General features: G+C 40.6%; 1 protein-coding gene across 2 annotated transcripts in view; it reads left to right on the top strand.

Annotated features, from left to right (window-relative positions):
* GYS1 (glycogen synthase 1) overlaps nt 1-25721 on the top strand; it is a 33286-nt gene extending 7565 nt beyond the window's left edge. For both annotated transcript variants that reach the window (XM_088142762.1, XM_007435528.3), the window contains 14 exons: nt 6046-6237; nt 6327-6512; nt 9773-9917; nt 10593-10710; nt 12208-12328; nt 13390-13496; nt 14265-14324; nt 14598-14676; nt 15134-15247; nt 16580-16706; nt 18085-18180; nt 19223-19386; nt 21563-21643; nt 23022-25721. In XM_088142762.1, the coding sequence (XP_087998888.1) occupies nt 6046-6237; nt 6327-6512; nt 9773-9917; nt 10593-10710; nt 12208-12328; nt 13390-13496; nt 14265-14324; nt 14598-14676; nt 15134-15247; nt 16580-16706; nt 18085-18180; nt 19223-19386; nt 21563-21643; nt 23022-23330 (1899 nt within the window). In that variant the 3' untranslated portion in view covers nt 23331-25721. The remainder of the gene's footprint in view (nt 1-6045; nt 6238-6326; nt 6513-9772; nt 9918-10592; nt 10711-12207; nt 12329-13389; nt 13497-14264; nt 14325-14597; nt 14677-15133; nt 15248-16579; nt 16707-18084; nt 18181-19222; nt 19387-21562; nt 21644-23021) is intronic.
* Nucleotides 25722-26106: the final 385 nt, after the last annotated feature.

Raw genomic sequence — 26106 nt, 5'->3', positions numbered from 1 at the left:
AAAAAGAGACGGTGGGAGATTTGTACTTTCAGACTTGCAAGATTCTTTTAATGTACCCTAACAATGAAGTAGAATTAGTTCATCTTATCATGTTCCTGTCAGGTCTACCTGGGAGGCTGACATCAATCAGTTGCGGGCTCCTCTCCCTTTTATCTGATCCTTCCCTAGGCGGCATCTCTTCCCCTCGACTCTCAAGGTCATTCCCACATACCATTACAGGGGGAGAAAAAGGTATCTGGGATTTGGGCCTCGGTGGGCTTAATTCTCATAAACAATTCCTTGCCTCCATTTGGGGAGGAAGGTGTGTGATTCAGTGGCACACCTAGAACATTCAGTTCAGTTCATGGTAATTCTACTTTAAAAGGAATATCAGGTAGCTGGTGATGGGAAAAAGCTCTACTTTAGGCCTGGGCAGAAAGAATTTGCCAGTTAGCAGGGAGTGGAGATTGTTAACTTTGTCTCTGAGGAATCTACACACATACATACATCCAGCATGCTATTTCCTCTTGCAGTAACCAACAGTATGCAAAGCACAGAAAAGATGTGAACATTGTAAGCTGAAGAAATGAAGGCATTAAGCAAGAAATCTAGTTCATAACAACACCCTTCACTACATCTTTCTATTCTTGAAAACAGTCCTTTCCAACTCTGTGCATCCCTCACTTCATACACTGCCTTTTGTTCTTTAAACTTCTCACTTTCTCTTTTTGAGGACCTCATCAATTCCATCCAACAACAGCTTTCTTGGTCTTCCTCTCAATCCGCTCACTCCTCCTTCATATATTTGTTTAGCAATATGACCCTTACTCATTTCCTCTATCTGACTAAAGTACCTCAATGTATATTTTTCATAGTGGTTGCTCTCTTGTATTCGATCCATTCATTCAGCACTCATTGATTCCTGACTGTATTAAGCACCCCATTCCCATTACGCTGCATTTCTTCTGACATGTTCAGCTTTCACTTCCATATAAAACGTGGGCAGAAACCTACACTTATACACATCCATTTTATGTCTTTCAACAAGTATTCTCCTAAAAGACCATACACTATTTTTCAGCATTTGCACATCTTAAAATTTCTCTGTCCATTTCTTTATATTTAACAAACTTTGTGGACACAAATTCATCTATTTTTTTGCCATTTCTGAATAATTTACAATTGTTCATTCCATTTTTGCTGTCAAATACAAGTTACCTTAATTTCTGATGCATTATTTTCAGATCCATACTCCTTATTCCATCATATACTCTGTCTAATATTTGCTGGAAATCTTTTGTGCACACAAAAATGATCACATCCCCAAACTACACATCTAAAAATGACATTACAAGCATAAATGCATTAAACAATCAAGGGGATGTCACACATTCTTGTTTACTTCCTGTTTAGTGTTGAAACATTTGCTAAGAATTCCAGTTATTCCAGAGTTATAGCATTCAGCAGCCAACCTTCATATTTCTGCAAATTGTTCCTTCAAACCTATTTACTTTATCATATGCTCCTCTGAATCAAGAAATTCTCACCTTTTTTGCATGTCTCAATCATTTGCTGAAGAGCAGAAATCTGGTCTGCAAATCCCCACACTGCATTTCCCAATTTTTTTTCATTGTCACCTCTTGTACTTTTTAAATCACAATTCTGCCAAATACTTTCCCAGGCATATTTATCAACTTACCCCACAGTTTTTGTATTTACCTTGCTACTTTTCCCTTTGTATAGGAGAAGAGTAAAGGCATTCTTCCAATAATCAGGCAGTGATGCAGTCTTCATACTCATGATAAACAGGTCACACAGACACTCCATAGACAAACCCATCCATCTTTTGACTTTTCTCCAATTATACTGCAGTATCTACTCTTGCAGCCTTACCATCTTTCCATCTTCTCACAGCATCTTCTCAATCTTTCATCACAATGAATTCACCAGCCATGATTTTTTAAATTTTTATTCATTCTTTTGCCATTGGTACATATGAGTAAAGTTATGCTTAAACTATGTATTTTAAATGAACTGGCCTTTTTCTAAGCAGATACTCACCAAAGAATCATCTTTCTTATTCATTCTTTGGTCTGTGAATAGCTCCATCGTTTTGTATGCATTGTCTTATCTTGTCCCCACCCACATGTTAACATCATCTAACAGGATAATTTTTCCCCAGGATTCAGAATGAATGTTGTACAACTCAGTCCTGGTTTCTCCATTATCTCCGTTCACAGAAGCATAACATGCAACTATTACATATTTACACATTTCTACCTATACAGTATATGCACTCACAATGTATCTAAATTATCTAATGAGAGTAATTCATACTTTTTGATATACCTTTTAGCCCTTTCATTCATAATTAAACCTGAATTTTTACCTTTCTCCACATAGTGAACAACTTCACTCCCCAAGGGCAGAGCACATTTTATGCACATCTGTTACATCTTTCCCCTTTCTGTTAGTCTCGCAGGCATACAACTTATTCACTTTTCTTTTTGCATTTCATTATTTCATGCTTTTTACTATTTGCTGCTTTTACATTCCAAATTACAATTTTCCATAATCCCTGATCATCCTCAGATGGGCCCATGTATATTGATCTCCACCATCCACAAGGATTTGATCAATCCAGGCTTTCCGATAATACTTTTTAATAAGATAGCGAAGGTGTAGACCACATTTCTATGTCAGTCACGCGGTGCCACGGGTATCCTGCTTACAGTACTGTATAGAAACTCCTGATCAGTTTTGTCATATGTCGGCCAGTCTAACATAGAGACTCCCTGGTAGGCCAACATAGTGTTGCCTGTATTCCACCAACCAAGAGATCCTTGCAGTATATTGACACATACACACATCCTGAGATATTTTGAGCTTTCCGAGTGTCATAAAATCTCAGCAATCTCACCCTGAGTTCTTGTGAAGTCTTGCATGAGAATGCTGAAATTTGCAAGATTTCCACGATGTTTAAAATCACTATTTTCATTCAGTTTGGAAGGTCTATGGACACCTTTCGAGGTGCTACTGGAATTCCAGGTATCTACAGATACTGTGTAATAAATTGCACTGAGTGATATGAACATTTTGAAATAACTCTTCTAAGTTCATTTGTTCCTTTTTAAAATTAGTTTTCCTTTTTTTCCTTTGTACACTTTTGATACATTAAAAATTACTGGTCTTTATAGACAAGAAGACAAAAAGAAATGACTCTTAGCTAAATTAATTAAATGGGACCCCCATTAGTGGACAGTGCATACTAGAAATTAGGCCAGACTATGAGAGAGTTGGAAGCCCTGTCTGAAGACTTCTTAGAAGCATCAGTCTCCCCACAGCCAGCAAAAGTGCCTTGGTCCTTTGCAATAGGACCATGTTGCAATGGAACACCTACAACCTCTTGGAGAGAAGCTGTGGAGGTCACAATTACCCTGCCAGCTTTGCAGGACCAGGACTGTGGAGGTTCTGCCCAAGTGAAGGTACCCTGCAGAGATTTTAATCATCTTCTCCTTCAGTGTAAAAGGAATATTGCTCTGGAGTAGCAGGCCATAACCTTTTTTGGGTGACTCCAAAAGCTTCTGCCTGTCGGTGGGCAGAAGCTTTTGGATGAAGGATGAACATCGGGAGCAAGTTGGGGTTTCAACGGGAGAGGATTAGAAATAGACGTTAGTTGCCATTGAAGATCATTCTAACGCAAGGCATTTTTTTTTACTGGAGACTACTTTTTGTCTCATCAACTTCCAAACAGCTCTTGAAGATATGGCATGGAGATTTTTCCCCCCTGGCTCCTGAAAGGCTGCAAAAGATGTTTTTAGGGGATTTGCGATAGAGTTAAGGCAAAAATAAGTCTGTTGAGCTTAGTGGAAATCTCACACATCTTTGTTAACCTTTATTTCACTTTAGAAACGTTTGCTTTGCTGCCAGATTTTGGCAGCCTGATCTTCAGCTGTAGAATGAATCTTGGGACTTCATGCAGACAAAAGGCCAAAGGTTGCCAGTCCTATTTTAATCAGAGCTGACAAGGATTGAAGTTGGGACTTTGTGTGTGCAAAGGGAATGAGGGCTACAGCCTGCAAAGTTGCATTGCTGTGATGTAGCCCACAAGTGTGGGGAATATTTGCATCGGAAAGTATCTTCCTTCTGACCACAGGTGTAAAGGAAAGGGGAATCTGTGGTCTCCTAAAGTTGCTGAACTCCAGTTCTCAACCATGGCAGCCAGTATCACCACACGGATGAGAATGAGGGGAGTTGTGGTCCCACAATTGCTAAAGGACCCTGGGAACCTCATGTCTGCTTAAAAAAACTGCTGAGCAAAAGATTTGTACTGTGAGGTTTTCATGCCAGCTACAATATCTGTAAGCAAGTCTTGCCTGAAATACTTTAAAATATTAAGGTAATGTCCAGTACCTTCCCATTGTTTAACATCTACTGTCTTGCACGGTGTCATCTGTGTCCACGTTAATGATAACCTAGTATACCTGTCTGTCTTATCTCCATGAACTATTGAGAGGCATTGTACAAATGCAAGTAGCCACATTTGCTCTCATTCCCTTTTCACAAGGAGGTAAAACCAGTCAGACAGGAAAAACGTATTGGTGGGATTCACCCATCATTCTAATAGAGTTGGTTTGTTGATCTATAAAACCAACTTTCTGCTTGTTAAACCATGATTTATAGCTTAGACAAGCCCTCTTTAGTTTGTGATAAACTGTGGTTTGTTAAACAATGGCAGAACTGTGTGTAACCAGGGTGATGGTTTACAGCTCCCAAAGCTAGGATTATAAATCTGGCACAGATTTGTGTATTGTTCATCCAATTAGCCAGGAATTCTCGTTTATCTTTATATAATGTATAATGTAAGTACTGTTTCCAAATTGGGTACAACAACAAAGATACTATGATCAGCTCCCTTGATGAAGCCAGTGCTACATTGCCATCCAAAACAGGTACAAGCAAGCAGGAAAACATTGGTATAAGAACAAATTTAAGTGTATGCTGGAACCATTGAATACAGATATTAACTATTTCCACTATGAAATGTACATATAGGGTACATTCAAGTACCCCTTTCTTTTTACTTGATTTTTCTATTTTAGCCACCCATCCTAACCCCATTTTAGAGAAGGAGGTTATTTTGGGTTGTCCAGCAAAAAACAACACCTAGCAAGCGACCTTTTACAAAATAGAGATGAGGTAACATGAACCAGAAGCTAAAATTAGAGACGTACACACACTTGGTACACATAGCACTGCACACTTTGGCATGTGAAATGAGTGGAGAGGGGGTGATGATATAGTGAGTTAAAGAAGAGGCAGGTCTGAGAGATGAAGGAGAAAGAAAGTGTTCTGGGTTAAAATGGAGGTCACAATTTACAGGGTCCACTGGAAAGGAGGGGAATTTGAAGATTAAAAATAAGTTACTGGGCCATTTCATCAGATTTGGAGGTCTGCAAAATCTGAAATGCAGAAGTCATGATTCAAGCCACCTTGCATGCACAGATTACATATTAAATGTATATGTCAATGCAAGTTTATTCAGTAATTCGGTTGATAATCTAACGGTGTATAGTCTGGCCCTTCAAGCATTTCAACTTCCGCAGAAAAATAGGGAGCATATTTCTAGCACACAAAACAAAAGACAGGGAAATTTGAACCCGTAAATGGGTAGGGTTGAAAACTCAGATGATGTAAGATAGAATTATATATAGGACTTCCTTATATAGGATCTTCTTTCCTTATCATTCTATTCCTTGCTCCAAAACTTATCTTTTTTGCTGTATGCAGTCTGCCGATTCATCATTCCTTGGACTTTTTTTCCTTGAAATTGTAAAATGTGTGTTCTTTCAAGAATCTGAGAGACAAAATACATGTTCATCACTCTGAAACATAACATCATGAAGGTGGATATTATTAAGTTTGAGAAGAAACTTGTTTAATTGAGCACTGACCTTTACAAGCCATGCTTTGTTGGTTATGTTTTACAGAAGATCTCTGGATTAGATCAAGTGTCAATTCATGCCTCTCCTGTTCATTAATCTCCTGTCTCTGACTTTTATCTAGGTTTATTTTGGTCGCTGGCTGATTGAGGGGGGACCCTATGTGATTCTCATTGATATTGGGGCAACTGCCTGGAGCTTGGATCGCTGGAAGACTGAGTTGTGGGAAAGCTGTTCCATTGGGATTCCCTGGTATGACCGAGAGGCTAATGACGCTGTGCTCTTTGGCTTCCTCACAGCCTGGTTTCTAGGGGAGGTAAGGGAATATGTTTCTACCAGAAAGCTTCTGCTCTTCCTATCTCCCAACATACTTCTCTTCACTCTCTTCTTGTGGTTTTTGTGCAGTTTTCTGCACAATGTGAAGAAAAGCCATTCATCATTGGTCATTTCCACGAGTGGTTGGCTGGTGTTGGACTCTTCCTCTGTCGGATCCGGAAACTTCCAATAGCTACCATCTTCACCACCCACGCTACCCTGCTTGGCCGTTACCTGTGTGCTGGCAGTGTGGACTTCTACAACAACCTGCAGAATGTGAGTCTTCTAATGGCTAGGATTGAAAATTGACTGGTGGGTGGTGGGTGAAACTATGGGATCCAAGAACAAGGGGAAGAAATGGGAAGCTCTGACTTGTCCAGAATATCTCCTACTTTTGCCCTTTTACTGAGTGCTTTGGGCTGCTCCAGGGAATAGGAACTTTTCTTTCAGCTACCCTCAATTCTGTATCAGGAGACTCAAGTTCTAGTCTTCCCATCTCCCAAAGTTCCTGCACAAGAGGTAGCAATATAGCACCTTTGAAATTTCTTGCAGGTCTCCAGTGATTGCTCTGCAATTTAAATAGAGATAAAAAGCAGCTGCAGTCTCACGAGATTTTCTGTTCTTATATGAGATCAGAGTGCAAGATTTCAGAGTGATTTTATTTTTAACTGAGAGGGCAAATGATTGTCTGAGGTAGTGCCTGAAAAGGTTGCTGACCCTTATCTTAGTGGCTTTCCATTCAAGTCTTTGACACATAAATGAAGCAATTCTAGAAAATTGGAGCCATTTTTCCTTAAGGAGGCAGTGGTCAAAGAAATCACACTTACCCAGCCCTTAAGTAATATTTTTACTGCATGGAAAATGTGATTCAGTCCTCCTCCTCACCACGTTATGACACCTGTGGTGACTAGTGTTTTGGAAATACGTTTACTAGATTGTTTTGAATAGCTGTTGGACAGTACCTGTAACATTACTGGGGGATGAATACAGTAAAAAAGCCTTTTGATGTTCCATTGATTTATTTTCCTCAATGAGAATGATCTCATTTTCCAGAGATACAATTAGACATCTTCTCTCAACCAGGCTATACTGACTAGGGATGTTATCATCTTGACTGCTATTGCTCTAAATATGCCTACCAGATAGACTAGGGATGTTATCATCCCTAGTCTATCTGGTAGGCATATTTAGAGCAATAGCAGTCAAGATGTGAGGATGAAAATATGGGAAGAATAGTAATGAAATAGATGGAACTGGATTTAGGAGAGGAAACACTAGAAAAGCTATCCTCAATTTTTCTTTTTCTTTTATAATAATTTTTATTAAAGTTTAAAAATAAAAAGATAAAATAACTAATGCAAACTAAGAAAAATATAAAAAAGAAAAAAGAAAAAAGTGCAGAGAGGGGAAAAAAGGGGAGGAAAGGGGGAAAATATTTAAAAAAGAAAAAAGATTTCTAAAGAAATTACTTCCCCCTTCATCAAGACAAGTACAAACAATTTCAGTAACTTATCACCTTCTCTAACATTTCAGCCAAAAATTTCTTCATCCCATATCTCATCTTTTATCTATTAACAAATAATAAAGCAATCTTAATCAGCAAAAGTCTATTAAGAGTTACCAGAAATAACAATGTATGTATTTTAAACTTAAACAAATAAATCAATTTCTATTTTCTTTACCTTACACAGTAACTTATCATTTTCTCTAAAAATACAACAAAAAATCTCATCTTCCCATGCCTTATCTCATATCAATAAACACATCTTTAAAGGCTTATCATTTTCTTAATCAAGAAAAATTCCATTAAGAGCTACCAGAAGCAACAACATATTGAAAATCTTGATTTTTAATCCCTTCAAATAGTGTCCCACAAGTTAATTTATCATTTTCTCTTCATGTCCTCTCAGAAACTCCTTCACAAGTTTAACACTTTAAAATACAACAAAAAAATCCTTTTCCCATATTTTATTTATAAACAAATCTTTAAAGCCTTGTCATTCAGTTCTGGTCAAGAAAAACCCATTAAAAGCTACTAGAAAAAACATCATATATATTTTAACGTTGATCAAATAAGTCAACTTTATATTCCTTCTTTTTACTTTTAAAAATCTTGATGTTTGTTCTTTTTAAGTAATGTCCCAAAAGCTGATTTCTTTTCATTTTCTCTTTATCTTTTCTCAGAAACTCCTTCATAAGTATAACACAATTCTTTTGTAAGTCCAAGATAAAAAAGTTGTCCAAGTCACTCTTCTCAGTTGAAATCCACACTTCCAGTTCACTCTTGTGATTTATTATTTGTGTGCCCCACTTAGCTATTAGAACATCAGCCAGTTTCATTTATAAGTCCTGTATAAGATCTTTGTCTATATCATTCTTGTAGCCTGTCATTTTTAAATCCATATCCAAAACAGCTTGATTCTCAGTTGTATTCCGTCTCCTCTCTTAAGCCCATTTTTATAGTAGCAGACAATCTTAAGAGAAAGTTCTGAGTACCTTGTTGTCAAGTATCCTTGAATTCTTCCAGAGTTAAAATATCTCCATTAAAATTTCTCCATTCTGTTTAGTGGGTCTCTTCTCCTTTAATTATAATCTTTAGTTCTTTCTGGTTATTTCTAGCGGCCAGTCTTCAAGGTCTCCTCTTACCATGTTTTTCTCTAATCCATAACATTTTCCACTGGAAAGATTTCTTACACATTGATTCAAAATCTTCATATATTTTTAATAGGATTTTAAACAACCCACAGGAAAGATTTTTATAAATAGTTTCAAAATCTTATTTCCAGTCAATCTGGCCCCAATAGTCTATTTGTAACTTTCCAAAATCAACTTTCTAATCACGCTTTTGCTGTTTTTTCAGAATATTTTTTTTAAGTTCTTAAACTTACATGAAACTTCTTTTGCTAAGGGTTGAAGGACAATTTCCCAGTGTAATAAAACTTGCCATTCTGAAGTTTCTTAATATCCAAAAAGCAGTTAACTAGCCATTTCCAGAAGCATTTAAGAGAGGAAGTGGGCAAACCCAGTATCTATTTGAAGGTGCCAAACCACAGCTTAAGCGAGATGACTTTGTCCCATCTCCCAGAGCTCTGAAACCTGCTGCTGTTTTACAACCTCTTTGCGGGGAGCACTTGCAAGTGATCCTGGTCCTCTCCTTTATCCAGAGAGGACTTCAGGGAGCTGATCCATTTACCTGCTCTTCTTTCCACTGCGGCTGTTGGCTCAGATCTCTGTGGAGCTGTCTTCAGTCTACCACTGCTTCCCTGGAAGTCCCTGTCCTCAGTTTTTCTCACACCCAGTCTAGGAACCCATTTGTTAGTACTTGTTAAGAAGATTGCAGAAGAGTTTCACAAAGAAAAATGTAGAGTTAAGTTCCTAGGATCTTGGAAATCAGACTACTGGATTGCAATGTCCTTTGTTTAACCTTCAAGATACTGCTGTAGTTCACTCCTAAACCTGTATTCTTTCCCTCTTTTATTCCTTGCAATTCTGAGTTTTGTAGGATGTTTAATGTACTTTGTCTTGTCCCACCTCAGTTTAATGTGGACAAAGAGGCCGGAGACCGGCAAATCTACCATCGTTATTGTATGGAGCGAGCTGCTGTCCACTGCACACATGTTTTTACCACAGTTTCTCAGATCACAGCTGTAGAAGCTGAACATCTGTTAAAACGGAAACCTGGTGAGTTGCCTTAAAAGCTAAAGGATTGCTGTGCATGACAATATCCCATCCAGTCTAAGTCTTAATATTAGAAGGAAATCAATTCCTTAGACAATACTAATTAGACTGTTGGTATAAATTCTATATTGCAGCTTAATGTTTAATCTCTGTCTCAGACTGAAAGAATGTCCCAATATAAAACAGTCGTTTTAAAATTCATTTAAAAAATTCTTAGAAGTATTTTTAATGTTACTATGCACTGTGGATTTTTTATTGCACCCAAAGATTTATTATTTTTTTTAAGAACCAGCCTGTTGGGGAAGTACACTCACCACCTTTTGTTCAGAATGAGAGAGGGATGTAGGGAAGGGAGAATTTCTATTCTTGTTTGCAGCCAAGAATAGTAGTTCTGACTGGCTGGCTCTCTGTGATGTCACAAGGCCACTCCCATTCTTTCTCCTTGGGTTTTGCTTTACCCCCTCCACTCCTATACGTTGAATCAATTGCTGTCGAATGCACTGGTCAATTGTAATTCCAAGGATGGCTGAGGAAACTGGGTGCAGCTGGGAAAACACCTGCTGTGACTCTTGTGTGTTTTTCACACATATCTTTGTGGCTTGGGTAGATTCAGAACCTTAAAGTACTAAAACTCCCTACTTTTTCAAAATCCTGTCTCCATATGCATTCCATATCCAGATATTGTGACTCCCAATGGTCTGAACGTCAAGAAGTTCTCTGCTATGCATGAATTCCAAAACCTCCATGCCCAGAGCAAAGCTCGTATCCAAGAGTTTGTCCGGGGCCATTTCTATGGGTGAGTTATCATGAGCCTCATTAGTGTTGTATAATTAAAATAGCTTGTCCTACGAAGTTGAGTTTCTAGGAAAAGACTGAAGCCAGTAGTGATAACTGATATAGGAAGAATATTCATGAATTAAAAGCAAGTGACTGCTCTTTGTTCATCTTCCATGATTTTGTTGTCATAGCACTCCTTCAAGGTGAGATGTGAAAGCTTAGGGCTCTTTCTTTTAAAAGAGGCAGGTGCACTCTTTCCATTGTTTTCTTGATGGTGTAAAATATGTAGAAGTGGGAGCTGCAAGACCATCTTGGCCAGAGACAAGAACATGCGACTCCGTTTTGGTCTCCACTCTTCTGGCTAAATGAGTTTCCTTTCTGTATGTGGAGAAAGAGATGCAACTTTGTCAGTGTACGAGAACAGAAAATGGGAGGAGGGAGTGAGCTCCCACAGGAAAGGCAGGATATAAATTAATGAAATAATAGGCAATAAATGATGTTAACAACATTCAAAGGGGAGTGGGGAAATGAGCAGATTTTTTACTCGAGGCTGGCAAAGTCAGAGAGTAAAGAAATTTTGCAGGATTCATAAGAGAGGAAAATCATTTGTTATTCATGAAGGATAAGTTTCTGAGTGGCTAAATAAGAAGAACTATTGCTTTCTTATCCAGGTTGCAGATGTCTGTACATTAAACCTCTGACATTTTTCCTGCCCTTTCTCCTTTTCTCTGTCCACTCTCCTTTCTGTTTTTATTGCACTGTAGCCCTGCAGACTGGGCTCCATCTCTTTTTGTTTTCCCCCATTTTTCATGAATAGCTTCCATGATGTCTGATGCTTAATAAATAATACCATCCTGATTGGAATCCAGGGAGCTATTAAGATTGTTTCAAAAAAAAGGATGTGTGCCAACTGTACAGAATGTATATGACTTTGTTTTCCTTCTAATGCTAGCTAATTGAACCCACATATATTTTGAAATAACCCCCCCCACACACACACACACTTCATTTTAAAAGAATTGATTTTGCTGCATGCTGATGGGGAGGACACACAACTATTTAGGGATAAGCAAAATTCACATTGATGCCATCCATTAAAAAGCATTTCCCAGCACTTTACTGGGCAGAGTGCACCATATTACCAGAAAAGTATGAACATCGAAGGATAACTGTATTCTGATTCATACAGATTTGGAAAGTGCAAATTTCATCCATTCACTTTAAAAACTGCACAAAACGTATTTTGATTCCCTCTCACTAGGTAGTAGAGTAACTTCTGTTGAACATAGTGGCACTTGCTTCTTGCCCTACCAACCCCGCTGGGTTCACTGAACTATTTCTGCCGTTCTTTGAATGGTGATATAAGCAGCATTACAATATTTCTAATGTATTAATGTGTCTTAAAAAGATTATTTAGCCTTTATCTGTCTTGGTTGTTAAATAACTTAGGCTTCTGATTTTTTAAGAATCTCTGACTTAGAGGCACCATCACCATCACCATGTCTTATTCTTCTAGGCATCTGGACTTCAATCTTGACAAAACTATTTTCTTCTTCATCGCTGGACGCTATGAATACTCCAACAAAGGAGCTGACATTTTCTTGGAAGCCCTAGCCAGGCTCAACTACCTGCTGAGGGTGATTAGTAAAATGCGGGCTATAATGGAACAAGTTGTGGGAGATGGTGGGTGGGCCATTAGATATGGTTATGTTGAGAGGGTGTGGCCGGCAGCAGTGCTAGGCCCCTGATTGGGGCTTTGGGCATTGCAATTTCTGATAAGCCTAACAGACTGACATATTTGAGGAGACTCCATAAGTCTATAGTGGCACAGGTCATTGTGCCTAAACACTGTGCATCTCAAGAGTTAAGGAACTGTTGCCCAAGGAATCTGGAGACTCTTTTTGGATTTCTATTCTTGTTTACTTTGTTGTGGAGATGAAAGATAATGGGAAGGGTGAGTACACAGGATGCCTTTGGATGAAAGTAGGAAGAATATATTGGAACTAACTCATATTACAAGCTGGCAGAAGTGGTAACTGAACCATTTTTCCAAGAATAGTCCATGAAAAGATACTTATAATAGACTGCCCCCAGTCAGACTGACATCTCCTAATCTGTCCAGCTGGGGTGTCCTTAGCCATTCTGCCAAGGACTTTTCCCTTCAACCCAGTCCTAGGAAAAACAGAAAGGAAGAGGGGATATGCTGCATTTCAGATCCAAATTAGGTGTAGGTGTTCATGCCATCCCTACTGCCACCTCCTTAAGGAAGCTGCATCCCTTCCTGGGGTTGTATGATAGCCTCATGATCCTTGGAGATCCAAGTAGCTCTTACAAGGACTTCCCAGGAACGTCCCTGATTCATCTGTCTATTCATCCAGTTTTCTTCATCCTTGCCAAGCATAGTCACTTTTTCTAGGCCATTGTCCACTTGCTTGCTTGGAACACGTGAGTGTCTGCTTTCTAACAAGCAGCTCAAGGAAGGAAGCCTCATGCTGTAAGACTAATGCAAATGACTCATGAGGAAATGGCCACATATCAAAAGGGAGAAAAAAAATATGAATTCTGAAAACAGATGAATTCAATTGACTAAGCTCTCTTAACACGGGTCAGCTTATCTATTGCTTCAGGGAGCACTTCTGACCATACTTAAAAGTAGTGATCTTTCATATCTGGTCTTTGGTGGCTTCTCTCTCTGTAGGTGAATGGAAGCCAGATTACAGTGGTAGCGTTTTTTATCATGCCAGCTAGGACAAACAATTTCAACGTGGAGACGCTAAAAGGCCAGGCCGTCCGCAAGCAGCTCTGGTGAGTTCTTCTCAGGAGTTCTGGATCTTACTAATAAGGCTGTGTAGTAAATGAAATAGAAATCCATCACACCAGCCTTCCTGATCAGGAAATTCAAACTGCCCATACAAGTTCAAACTGCATTTGGAAAGAATGTGCAGGTAGAAGGAAAATCATTCAAATGTCATAATTTCTTTTCTAACTATCTCTAAATGTCTAAAAACTCTAAATGTCATCGTTTGTTCTCTTTGTAATCCTGTTTTAGGAAAAATGGGGAAGTGTAGAATCATTTTCAGGCTTTGTTTAACATAAAGCTTATGATTTTGGCCCAATCGCTCTTACTCAGTCCAACCTGCCTCAGAGGGTGAATGTTATGGGGATAAAGCTGGTGGGTGAGAGAGACCCCACTGTAAATTGCTGTGAGATTTCTCAGGAAAGGCGAGATAAAAATGCACCACGTACTAATGAAAGGTTCCCATAATTCTCACCCAGTTTGGCCTTCAGCTGTGAAGGCTAGGAGTTATGGCAGTCAAAGGCCAATCTATCCCAAGGGCCTCAGAACAGGGAAGGTTGCTCCATACCTGAAAAAATACTAATATTGAGATAGTCTTCCTCTTTTCTCCAATCTGCTAGATCTCCCTTAACTCTCTCTGGGAAGAAAATCCAAAAGTCCTTGGAAGCCATTGTCCTTAATCCTTGATTCAGAAGCATTTGAGGAATCCTAGGTTCTGATGCAAATCATAATTTCTTCCTCCCTTCCCCATCCCCCTCCCTTTTTTTAAATTCTAGGGACACAGCCAATGCAGTGAAAGAGAAGTTTGGCAAAAAACTGTACGAATCCCTCCTTGTGTAAGTCTCCTAGGAGAAGGCGAGAAGAAATGTGATAAAGTACTGAGCATCTGGGAATGGGCTGCTGGGTTGCCATGGCTACAGTGGATGGGAACTTAAAGACCTTCTCCTTCTCTTTGCCTTTTATGTTCTGAGAAATATTAATACTGATATAAGCCTATCTCAGAAATCTTAGCTCTGATATAAAACTAGAATATGCATCCAAGTGAAAAGCAGTAAATGTTATTCATATATTTCCCCATTAATCATTCTGTGCCTACTCTTCTAACTCAGGGGGAACCTTCCTGACATGAACAAAATGTTGGACAAAGAAGATTTCACAATGATGAAGAGAGCCATCTTTGCCACTCAGGTATTCGGACATGAGGAAAATGAGTATTGAAGAAGTTTGGTCAAAGTGTCTATATATGAAAGTTGGGTTGCAGTTAGGCTGAGGGTCTCTTAGAAGGACATACGGCTAGATGAGTAGGAGCAGAGGATTCTGGGAGCCTGGATCCAAAAGCCTTACTCTCATTCAGCCCTCCCCAACCAGGCAGACTGCATACAGTTTCTTCACTCAGAAAACGTGTAAATATGAGAGAGAGGGAGAGGGAGGGAGAGAGAGATTATCTTTAAATGTAAAGAGATTCCTTCAGGTAACCATAATATATTGTCCTGCCAGCTTTACAAAGGAGGAGAAGCAGGGAAAACATAGAAGCAGTCTTGGGTTCAGTTTAACGTGGATTACAAGCTTTGCTTCTCTTCCAGACTTAAGGTTTTAAGCCTGAGCTCTTAACATCTGTCTGGATTTTTCTCTCCTCTTCAATCAGCGCCATTCTTTCCCCCCAATCTGTACTCACAACATGCTGGACGATTCTACCGACCCCATTCTCAACACCATTCGGCGCATCGGCCTCTTCAACAGCAGTGCTGACCGTGTCAAGGTGAGCGATGGACGCTGCCCTTGCCCACCTGGGGAGATATTTGGGCGGGATATTTGCAGCCTCTTGAAAAGCTAGCATTTTTAAGACGATGCTGGAAATTATAATACTTGGAGGCTGATTTTATCAGGATAATTTTTCTCTGTTTAACAGTCCTGTTTGTGTTTTATTTTTTCTCGGGAATCTGGAAGTTCAGGTTTTTAATACTCCAAAATGATTGAGGGAAAGAATGCTGGTTTGAAATCGTTTCTGAATTCCCTATGCTGGTATTATTTGAATTCACGTTCTTTTCTTTTAGTCTCAGTGTCTATACACATCGTGACCAATAATAGGAATTGTAGTGGATGCCATTTAGATATATGTCCAATGTGTTTTAAACGTTTTATTGTATTTGTGGGTATATGGCCATATTTTACTATTTTTTTATTGTTGCCATTATATCTTTTTTTCTTTTTACCGTTTTGTTCCTAAAACAAAGTTAGTTATCTGTTTATCATGGAAACTTTGTATTTTTAGTTTGCTTTTTAACAGCTTCTTTTCATGGAATGTATTATTTAAAAAGGATCCTTTTTGATCATAATTTCCTACAAACCCATCAGTTGCATGCTAGTGCCATAAACTTTAATCAGCTATATTACACATCCATAAGGATACACATGGATCAAATGCAATATATATTTTTAAGGATGGCTCTGCCTGCAGGAGCAGGAGTGCTGTAGGTTACCAAACTTGTCATCACTATACAGTGGTACCTCGGGTTACGAACGCCTCTGTTAACGAACTTTTCGGGTTACGACCAGCTCCGGCCGCAAAAATTTACCTCGGTTTGCGAACTCCACCTTGGGGTACGAGCAGGATACGCGGCCATTTTCCCTCCCGTGACATGGTCCGTGGCCATTTTTCCGCCCCTGACACGTGGTCCGCAGCCATTTTTCCGCCCCTGACACGTGGTCCGCAGCCATTTTTCCGCCCCTGACACGTGGTCCGCGGCCATTTTCCGCCCCTGACACGTGGTCGTAGGGAGGGGGACTCTCCCTCCAAGCAATAGCCGCCTCCCTGTCCTCCACGCCAGAACGGATTAACGGTAATTACATTGAACCTTATGGGGAAATTTCCTTCGGGTTGCGACCAATTCGGGGTGCGACCAGAGTCACGGAACGAATTAAATTCGTAACCTGAGGTTCCACTGTATCATTATTGTGTTTTTATGGGTTTTTTTATTATGTAAACCACTAGGAGTCAGTTCTTGAGTCTGACTCCTAGTGTCAGAGAGTATTTGTGAGTATATAAACACAAATAAATAAAATCTCTCTTTTTTCCTTTTCTTCCCCCCAGGTCATCTTCCATCCAGAATTTCTGTCTTCCACTAGTCCCTTGCTTCCAGTTGACTATGAAGAATTTGTTAGAGGCTGCCATTTGGGGGTATTCCCTTCTTATTATGAGCCATGGGGCTACACTCCAGGTAGGTGTGCTGTAGGGGCAGGCTTGTGGGTACTATCTCAGCCCCCAGCGCACCTGGGTACTGAAAATATACACTAGTATTTCTGTGATCAGAAACTGGCAATGCAGATGGATACCAATGGAAAGGAAGTATTGATTACAGGGTTGTGCTCACTTTGAAGACATCTATGTGAATCTCAAGATTTATTTTTTGCATAATTTAGCGGTGTATAACAGTGAGCAGTTTAACAGCAAGAGGAAATATGGAAAAATGGAGGAGCAGTAGGAAATGAGAACATCTGGGAGAGTATTCAGAGAAAGGGGCAAAATTTCATTTTGACAACCTGCTTTTCTTTCATGATGAAACTGAAATTTCCAGGCAATTTCCCCAAGTATAGTCTCTTTGGAATAAGACAAATTCATAAACATTTTGGCTATACTTTAATTTGTTCAGTTTCTGTTTATAAACAGAGGCCAAAAAATGGATACTAAAATGTTGCAAGATTGTACCAGGTATGTTATGCACATAATTCCAAGTGCATCTTGTTAGTCTTGAGGCCTAGTAACTTTGCTTTCTAAAAATGATGGAAGAGAAAGAGCCAAGATGGTCAGTTCTTGAATTCTTCATCTGAAATCCATTTCTTTTAATGTAATTTGTCATTGTTTTGGCCCACTGCAACCTATAAGGCCTTTTTTAGCCATTCACTTATATGTACTTTCCTAAGTGATGGCTTTTCCTTCATTTCTTAGTTTAAAGAGACAGAGCTATTAGAAATAATGGAGGTGTATGTTTTATATACAATTTAACATTTTTATTTTTGCTGTCACATAAGCAAGGAAAACCTGTTCAGAATGAGTAATCTAACATTAAAATACTTTGGAAATATACAAGTGGGGGCAATAATAAAACACTGCAGTAGATTGCTACTGTTTTTAGCCAGCCCTGCCCTATCCCAGGTTATTCCATATCATTTCCTCCTCCCCCAGTAGCCCGTCAGCTTTCCATGCAAACTGTGCACTATTATATGTGAGTAATGCTGCTTTGGCTAGAAAAGGATGAACACTCACCTCTGAACCTCAACAGAAGAGATGATAGAAGCAACATTGCATTGTGAATCATTGCGGAAATGGAAAGGTGGGACAGGTAAGTAAGTGTAAATTGTGAGGAAAGCACAGCTTCTTGTAATGCCTGAAACAAAGTTCTGCTGGTAATTCTGAACAGAACCTGAAGGTTGCTGTTAAGTATTCTTAATATGTAAATAATATCTGTAGGGAGTGGAAAGTGTACCAAACTCAAATGACCGAAGATAAACAGGCTGCACGGTAAATTCTTGAGGTAGTGCATATCCCCGGGATTTCATCCCTCTGTGCCCTCAAATGTCCTCTCTTTTATCCTCCAGCTGAATGCACTGTTATGGGCATCCCCAGCATTTCCACCAACCTCTCTGGCTTTGGCTGCTTTATGGAGGAACACATAGCGGATCCATCTGCCTACGGTTGGTATCACTTGGAGGCACCTGGGAACAGGGATTGGCACCACAGGAGCACCTGCAATCCTTATTCGACCAGAGGATAATTCCTTCAGTTGGGTCTTGACAGAATATGTTTCTGGAGGAAAAAAATAGGGAGAAATGACCTAGGATGATTCCATTCTGCCTGTTCTGGTCCAGACTTAGCTGATTAAAGCAAGGTGTACTAGGGCATAGTGGAGCAAGAATTCAAAGATCAGTGGGATTCTGGTTGGAGAAGACTGAGCAATTTGAATACTTCTGTATGTGGCTGAGCATCATAAAGGCAGATATGTACTGTGTACAGACAATCCTCTACTTACGAACAGGTTATGTTCGAAGAGACTGTTAAGTCCATTTTGTTCATAAGTCCAACCAAATAAAAAGTAAAAAAAAGAGGAGGAAGCAATAGGCAGGGCAGTGGTGTGGGCAGAGGAGCCCTGTCCTCTGCTGCCAGTGCGAGGAGCAATAGCCTGCAGACTGTGGAGAGCAGAGTGAGATGAGCTGTTGGGGCACACAGCACGCTTCATCACCGGGCAAGGCAGGAGAGGTGGTGGTGGCTCCCAGGGTGAAGGTGGGAGCTGTGCAGGAGGTGCTGTTCAGGCTGGTGGCGGAACTGGAGGAAGCAGAGGGACAAGCACTTCCTAGAGCCACAGCATGCGCTCTGCAGCTTGCTTTGGAAACTGCTGGCCCTTCGCAAGGCCTTGCAGGAGGAAGGCTGAAGATCACAGCCTCCCAATGCACAACGGGTGCTGCCTAACAGCTTCTGCCTCCTCTTGTTGGAGTTGGAGTTGGAGTTGGAGTTCTGGACAGGTTTGTTTGTACCAGCGAAAGTTCGTAACTCGAAAGTTCGTAAGTAGAGGTCTGTACAGCTAAAACGTTTTCTGTTAAGTTATTCCCTTGCATCTCAGGCAACACCCATTTGGTTGAGCATAAGAAACTCAGCCTTGCCTTACTTCGATCAATCGTTAGTTCTCTTTGCTGGATCAAGGTGATGCAGATCCTCTGAAATCTTTCTGGTTCCTGCCAGGGATCTACATCTTGGATAGACGTTTCCGGGCCTTGGATGAGTCGTGCACACAGTTGACCTCTTTCCTCTACAGTTTCTGCCAGCAGTCACGGCGGCAGCGCATTATCCAGAGAAACCGCACAGAGAGGCTTTCTGATCTCTTGGATTGGAAATACCTAGGAAGGGTGAGCTTTTCCTGCACAGTGACTTGCAGTTGCAGTAGCCCTTCTCCTCTGCTCTTCGGCATCTCGTCTGCTTGATTTCTTCCGGGTGTTGTCATTCCCCTGTTTGCCCCCAGAGGGTGTACAGTCCAATAGGACTTTGTCTATTTTTGTACAGATTGATCGTTCATGCTCAACCAATCCTTTAACATGACTTCAATCCCTCTTGCCTGCCCTTTGCAGTTTCCTGGAAGCAGAAATAAATTGAGGGCAAATCAGGAATATCACCAGCTTTTGATGGGGTTAAGTAAAGGCACCTGTCAGCAGATTATGGAAAGTGGTGTGAACAATTATGTGTAACATATTTATTTACAGTTTATAGCAGTGTTTCTCAACCTTGGCAACTTGAAGATGTGTGGACTTCAACTCCCAGAATTCCCCAGCCAGCATGTTGCCAAGGTTGAGAAACACTAGTTTATAGGGGCACCAAGATGTTTTTCCCCTCTTATAAAAAGGCACGTGTCGAACTATTCTCATCAACTCATCTTTGAAAAGTTGGGTGTGGTAAAAGCTCCTTGAAAGGGTTTTGTTCCCAATTATATTCCGATTCACATTGCCAGAACACAACCCTGCATTTGAAGTGATTGGATTATTTTCCTTTTTCAGAGGAAAAAATTCCAGAGAGGAAAAGTGTATACTTTATAAGCTATCATTAATAAATCTTTTTACCTAAACATTTTTCAGAATTTCATACGCAGCTCCCAAATTCCTAATTTAGAGAAAGTCTAGTAAAGTTGAGGGAGAAAGGTTCTTGTTGAACCTCATTTTATAAATGAACTCCTTAAAGCAAATGAGTGTGATAGATCCATATTCCTACAGTGTCTGCTATTCACACAGATGGTAATCCTATGCATGTACTACCCTATTTTGAGTTGTAAATGAGAATTTAATAACTGAAAGCTTCATACAATAATATCTCCACTAGAGGAAAAAATGATTGTGTACATCTTCTGGTCTAGCATCTTCTTCAAAATATTCATTTTTTATATTGAAAGGTGTATTTGTATAGGAAAGCATTCCCCTCCACAAGCTGTAATGTAAAGTGATGTAGCCACAAATGTGAATGTATTTTGTTTATACAGAAATATACAGTATCTTATGTTAATGTTTATGAAGCCTTCATTGTGGGTCACAAAGTTCATTCAGTCACAAAATAAAAGTTAAGTTAAATGAACTGTTAAAAATATTGTAAAGTTCTAGGTGTGTTTAGATATATGCAGAGATGCGGTAATAAAAATAAAGAAGAATGCAGGAGATGAAATAGAAAATAGGATTAAAGACATAGCTATTGATATAGGTTCCTAATTATGGTACCCTCCAGATGTATGATCTTCAGCTCCCAGAATTCCCCTTAGCCAATTTGGCCATTTCTAAGAATTCTGAGAATTAGTCCATACATTTATGGGGTGCCCATACTGGGGGAGGCTAATCTCATAAACAGTTGTGGGAAATATCTAGCTTTTTAATCAAGTGTGAGCCAGTTTGGTCTAGTGGTTAAGGCATCAGGCTAGAAACCAGGAGACCCGCCTAGGCACAAAGCCAGCTGGGTGACCTTGGGCCAGTCACTCTCTCTCAGCCCTAGGAAGGAAGCAGTGGCAAACCACTTCTGAAAAACCTTGCCAAGAAAGCTACAGGGACTTGTCCAGGCAGTTTCCAAGAATCGGACACAATTGAACGGATTAAAAAAAAAGTTGCATCTCTTTCTCCACATGCAGAAAGGAAACGAGGATTGCCCAGATGCAACTGCAACTTAAGAATTGAGCTGCCCAGGGCAAAGTATTTCACAGCTTAAGTGTCGATACAGAGAAAGCTTCCCTTCTTATTCTCACCAGCCCCCCTCCTTCCCCGCATCAAAGAACCAAATACAAAGAATACAAAGCATGTAGAGAAAGCTTATTCCATCAACTCTTGAAGACAGACATTAACTGTTTTAGAATCAAACTGATGATTCTGTAGTTCTGGGCACAGGGGGAAACTTTTCAATGTGTTTTGGAAAGCAGATGTGTGCTGACTGCTAAATGATACAGATTCTGTTGCCTGCAGTGGGGATGGGAAGAAAGTCAGTGGGTGAGGGGTTATAGTAAGGAGGATCCTAATGTTTTTTTCCTCTCTTCTCCTACAACACTCTTCTTCTCTGTAGTATTACATGTATGCCCGGCATATGGCCCTTGCAACGGCGTTCCCTGATAACTTCACCTATGAGCCACATGAAACAACCGCGGTAAGTAGGGTCCCTTGTGTGAGATGAAAGAGACATAAGCCTTATATAGAGCCCCCTTACTCTCAAATCCAGTGTCAGCTCAGGCCATAGCTCACTACTGCAGCCACTCCTAAAGTCACAAGTTCAGATCTAAGTATCCCCACTTAGCAGAATCGTTGACTGCCACGGCTGGGAATATTTTAACAATGGCAGTGCCCTCTCCAGGGGTTCTGGAAAATGGCTCTAGATATGACCTGACTCAAATCTTTTGAGAGCCGCAGTCAGTCAGAAGACAAAACGTCCAAACATCAATTCCATCAACCAGTGTCCGTTGAGAGAAAGCATATCCTGGATTTTGCTAAAAAAGCAACGGTCCTGTTCCACCTTTGCCGTTTTTTATATTTATTTGCTTGTGCCCTGCCATCCCTTGCTTTACAATAAGGTTGGAAAAGTTGCTTTAAAAAGTCTAAGAAAGCAGTCCCTGCTTTGAAGGCCTTAGGAGATCAGTTCAATGCAGAGAAACGGGAAAGAGACAGGCAGGAGCGAAAGGGAAGAATATGCATTTGTTTCAGGATAACCGAGCTCAAATTTGTGGAAGGCAAGAAGGGCAGAGAATAAATCAAAATATACTGCTTGGTGAAGTGTGGTGGATTGGCATGGATTTCTGATCATCTCATCTTAATAGCTAGAAAGTTTTTTTGCCCTGCTAAAAATCCCTGAAAGGTTGAGGGGATTTATGGGTGATAGGAATTGTAAGTTTGGTAGTGGTATTGTTCACAAACTCCCAGCTGGGCACATGCTCAGTGGAGTCTTGTTCCCAAATTCGTACGGTCTGTCCATTTACTTGAGCCAGCTCCAGCTGGTGAACCTCAGGGTTCTAATAAAAGGGCAAAGTAGATCCTACAGGATGAACGTCTGTTGCACAGCCTGAGGCTGAGAGCCCATGATGCAGGTCCCAGAAACTCTCTTTCCAAAAGTTGTCCCTGAGTTGTAAACTTTTAAGGTACCAGAATGGGAAACCAGTAAATACAAAGGTGTAATCATATAAAATTTATTTTATTCATTACATTGTAATAACGATGTATCGGTTTGAATGTGGATCTGGCCACTCCTGGCCCTGGCCCTGGCCCTGGCCCTGGCCCTGGCCCTGGCCCTGGCCCTGGCCCTGTCTGTTGTCTGAAATGCAGTTCTCAAAGCCAGGTGTTGTTCTCATCTTGAAAAAAGGAAGAGGAGCTGGGATGCTGGCATCCGATGCTCCTGCACAGTGATTTGAAAGAGAGTTCAGGAGTCCTAGGAGTGGTTGCAGGCAGGAGGGGGGACAAGAGAGACTGGACAAAGTTGTTTCATTCTTCACCATTCTTTTTTTTTTTTTTAATCTACCCTGTCCTCACCTCGGCAGGCTCAGGGTTTCCGCTACCCACGCCCAGCCTCGGTACCACCGTCTCCTTCCATCTCCCGCCACTCCAGCCCCCATCACAGCGAGACCGAAGAGGATGATGAACGGTATGATGAGGAAGAAGAGGCAGAAAAGGACAGGCAGAACATCAAGCCCCCAGCAATGATGGGTCCAGTCCCTGAGTGGCGCAAGCGCTCCAAGAAGGGGTCTAGTGAGGCCAGCACTTCCTCCAATGCTAGCACTCCCACCCTCCCCAGCAGCCCCAGTGACCTCAGCAGCCCCACCAGTTCTCTGATCGAAGAGAAGAATTAGGTAGGCAGAATGGTTGTGCTGACTCGCCTGCCCGCTCTTTCCCACGCCTCCCCCTTCCTCAAGAGGTCAGCTTGTTACCTAGTGCTGCATTCTGAAATAAGCCTAGAGTGTAGGTTCTAGGATGTTCCAGACAGAAGTGGTGGGGGCTCGCACTTGACGTAGTTCAATTAAAGACCAGTAAGATAGTCTTCTCTGGATCAAATAATGCAAAGGGTGGAGGGCCTCTTTTTTTTGGAATGGGTCAGGAAATGACCCTTTGACTCTTTTGGGGAACACAAGATACATTCTTGGGTTCAGCAGGACTAGAAATGTGAGGTCACACATTTCCTCCTCCCAGTCACCCTCCATGTGATGTTTTGGAAGGCACTCTCTAGATCTTAAGAACCTTGCTGCATTTTTTAAAACAATAATAATGGGAGAAAAGGGAAAATGGGAGGCCTTCATGGGAGGGACACAGGAGAGATCTAATGTTGCCTTCCCTTCCCTACCACCAAAGGTTTCATTGAGTCAGAAACAGAGGAGACCTTTTAAAGGCTGCTCATAAAATGAGTGCATGGAAACATTATTACCTTGTTTGGTAACCCTAGATTGTTGGCATAGAGGCCCCATGAGGATGTATGGTGAGCAGGATTTTAGAGTGATCTGGAGGTCTATGAAAGACAGTGTATTGCTTGGAGTTTGGAAACTTTCTTTAAAAGCTATGACTGCTCTTCTGTCGACAGAGCCTTTTTTTAAAGGAAAATAGGGTCTTTCACAATATATCCAGACTATTTCAATTCATACTTTGGGACTGTTTGCCAGTTTCCTCTGCCTGTTTCTGGAAAGGAATTTGCAAAGCCATTTAGAGCAAAGATTCTAACAAAAGGCAGGTCTTCTGAAATGTGCAATTGTAGAAAGATCTGAAAAAGTGCCTATGGTACAGGATACAGAATCTGGCTGGGAAAATAAAGCAGCTTTCCTGCTTGATCTTTTCCAGCCTGTTGTTCTCCAGATGTGCTGGGCTTCAACTCCCATCATCCTCAGCCAGCATGATCAGGGTTCAGGGATGGGTATTGTAAAGTGTCCAAAGGATCTAAATGTGCATTTATATGGGATTTTAAGGTGCAAGGAAACCTAGGTCTACCTTGCCGCATAAATTGCTCTCATGTAGCTCCATCATGACACACAGAAATTAATTCCTTTTCAACAGACTGAAAAAAGTTAGTGGTTTTCTAGAGCTGCCTTTGGAACTTAAAAAATGGAATTTATCCCAGGGACGTTCAAGAGCATTCTAGAATGATTCCAAGGGTGATGATTATTCACTCTGCACAGACCGTGATGAATTTAAGAAGACAGCAGGGTCAAGGCAAGCAGAACTACTGCATGCTTAAAACCTCTGGAAGAAGCTAGGTGAGAGCCTTCTAAAATGCGTTTTGCTTAAGAAAAGTAATAATAGGGTTACTATAGTAATGCTAGTCCAAGCTTTCCAAGTTGGATACCCCAGATGCATGAGTACAACCTCACTATCATCCTAGCTAGGCTTAATGGGAGTTACAGTCTAGCACATCCTAAGCCAGTCTAAAATCCATCAGCTTCCCAGCTTCCATCCTTAATCTTAATGCGAGACAAAGAACTCTGGACTAAAGTAAAGTCCATCACATTGCCCATCAGGTTAAACCCCTTGCTGTTTCTGTTAGAATGATGATGCTGGCTATCTGTGCTCTAGATTGGTTTAGCTCCGAGAATCAGCCAGACCTGTTGAACTCTTCTATCAAATGCTGTAACATTTAGGATGAGGGTTCTGCTGACAATGCAGTACAAAATGGGGTGATCCTGCACCAGGGATGACAGAGTATATGACCAAAACAGGTATTATAGTACAGACATGCAGCGAGGGAAGTACTCCTGGAGGCTGTAAGACTTAATTAGCTGGTATATGGATAATACCCAGTCCAGCATGAGGCAACTACCTCAAAAGGCAGAGCAAATGCCATTGTACACAAGAACCCTTTCTGTTCTGCATCTCCTGCCAACTTTTTCAATACGGAAAATCATTTTTTTTATAAAAAAAAATCTTGTGAAGCTCCTCTTTCTCACAATCCTTTGATGCAATCATGCATAAAGAACCAGGTATTTGGGGATGCAGCTCCCCAAATTCCCAGCCAACTCGGCTCTAAACATGGGGAGACACGGTTCTAACATAGCGGAAGGACACCAGATTGGGCCATAAGCCCCTTTTCTCTTTTCTCCAACTTTCCCCACCTCAGATTTTTATTTATGGATGTTCAAAAGAAATGCTTGAATTTTTGTGTCTCTTTCTCCCTGCCCCTTGTGTGGAAAAACAAGCTATGAAAAAAGCTGGGTGTAAGACAAACATAAATGATTTCAGAATAAAATTTGCTTTGGAAATTGTTTTGGAAAATAGGAAGTGTGCCTTGTGCTGCAGAATAGCTCTTCTAAATCTGCTTTCAGGTCCTTGGGACCACATCGTTGTCCTAGGCAGAATTAGCCAACAATCAAATAATAGGTGCTAAACGCTAAAGCCTGTTGGATTGCTGATGGCCCCACTGGAAAGGTAGCCACTTCATAGGAATGGGTGGCGATGATTCAAAAAGGTGTGTCTGAGTTACACAATTATTGACTTTCTGATGACTGCATTAACTGTATTTAACACTTTTTTTTTTAGTACATGCAGATAGGGCAATTACGAGTACATAGTCCTGTATACTTAACACTCAGGCTCAAAACGTACTTGCCCGTTTAAATCAACTCATACCCAAACCTTAAACTTCATTAT

Source organism: Python bivittatus, unplaced genomic scaffold, assembly GCF_059951505.1.
Source record: "Python bivittatus isolate LINGU-HERP-01145 unplaced genomic scaffold, Pbiv_v1 ctg000440_np1212, whole genome shotgun sequence".
Taxonomy (NCBI): Eukaryota; Metazoa; Chordata; class Lepidosauria; order Squamata; family Pythonidae; genus Python; species Python bivittatus.
The sequence above is the reverse complement of the archived record's forward strand: the minus strand, read 5'-3'. Positions and strand labels throughout refer to the sequence as shown.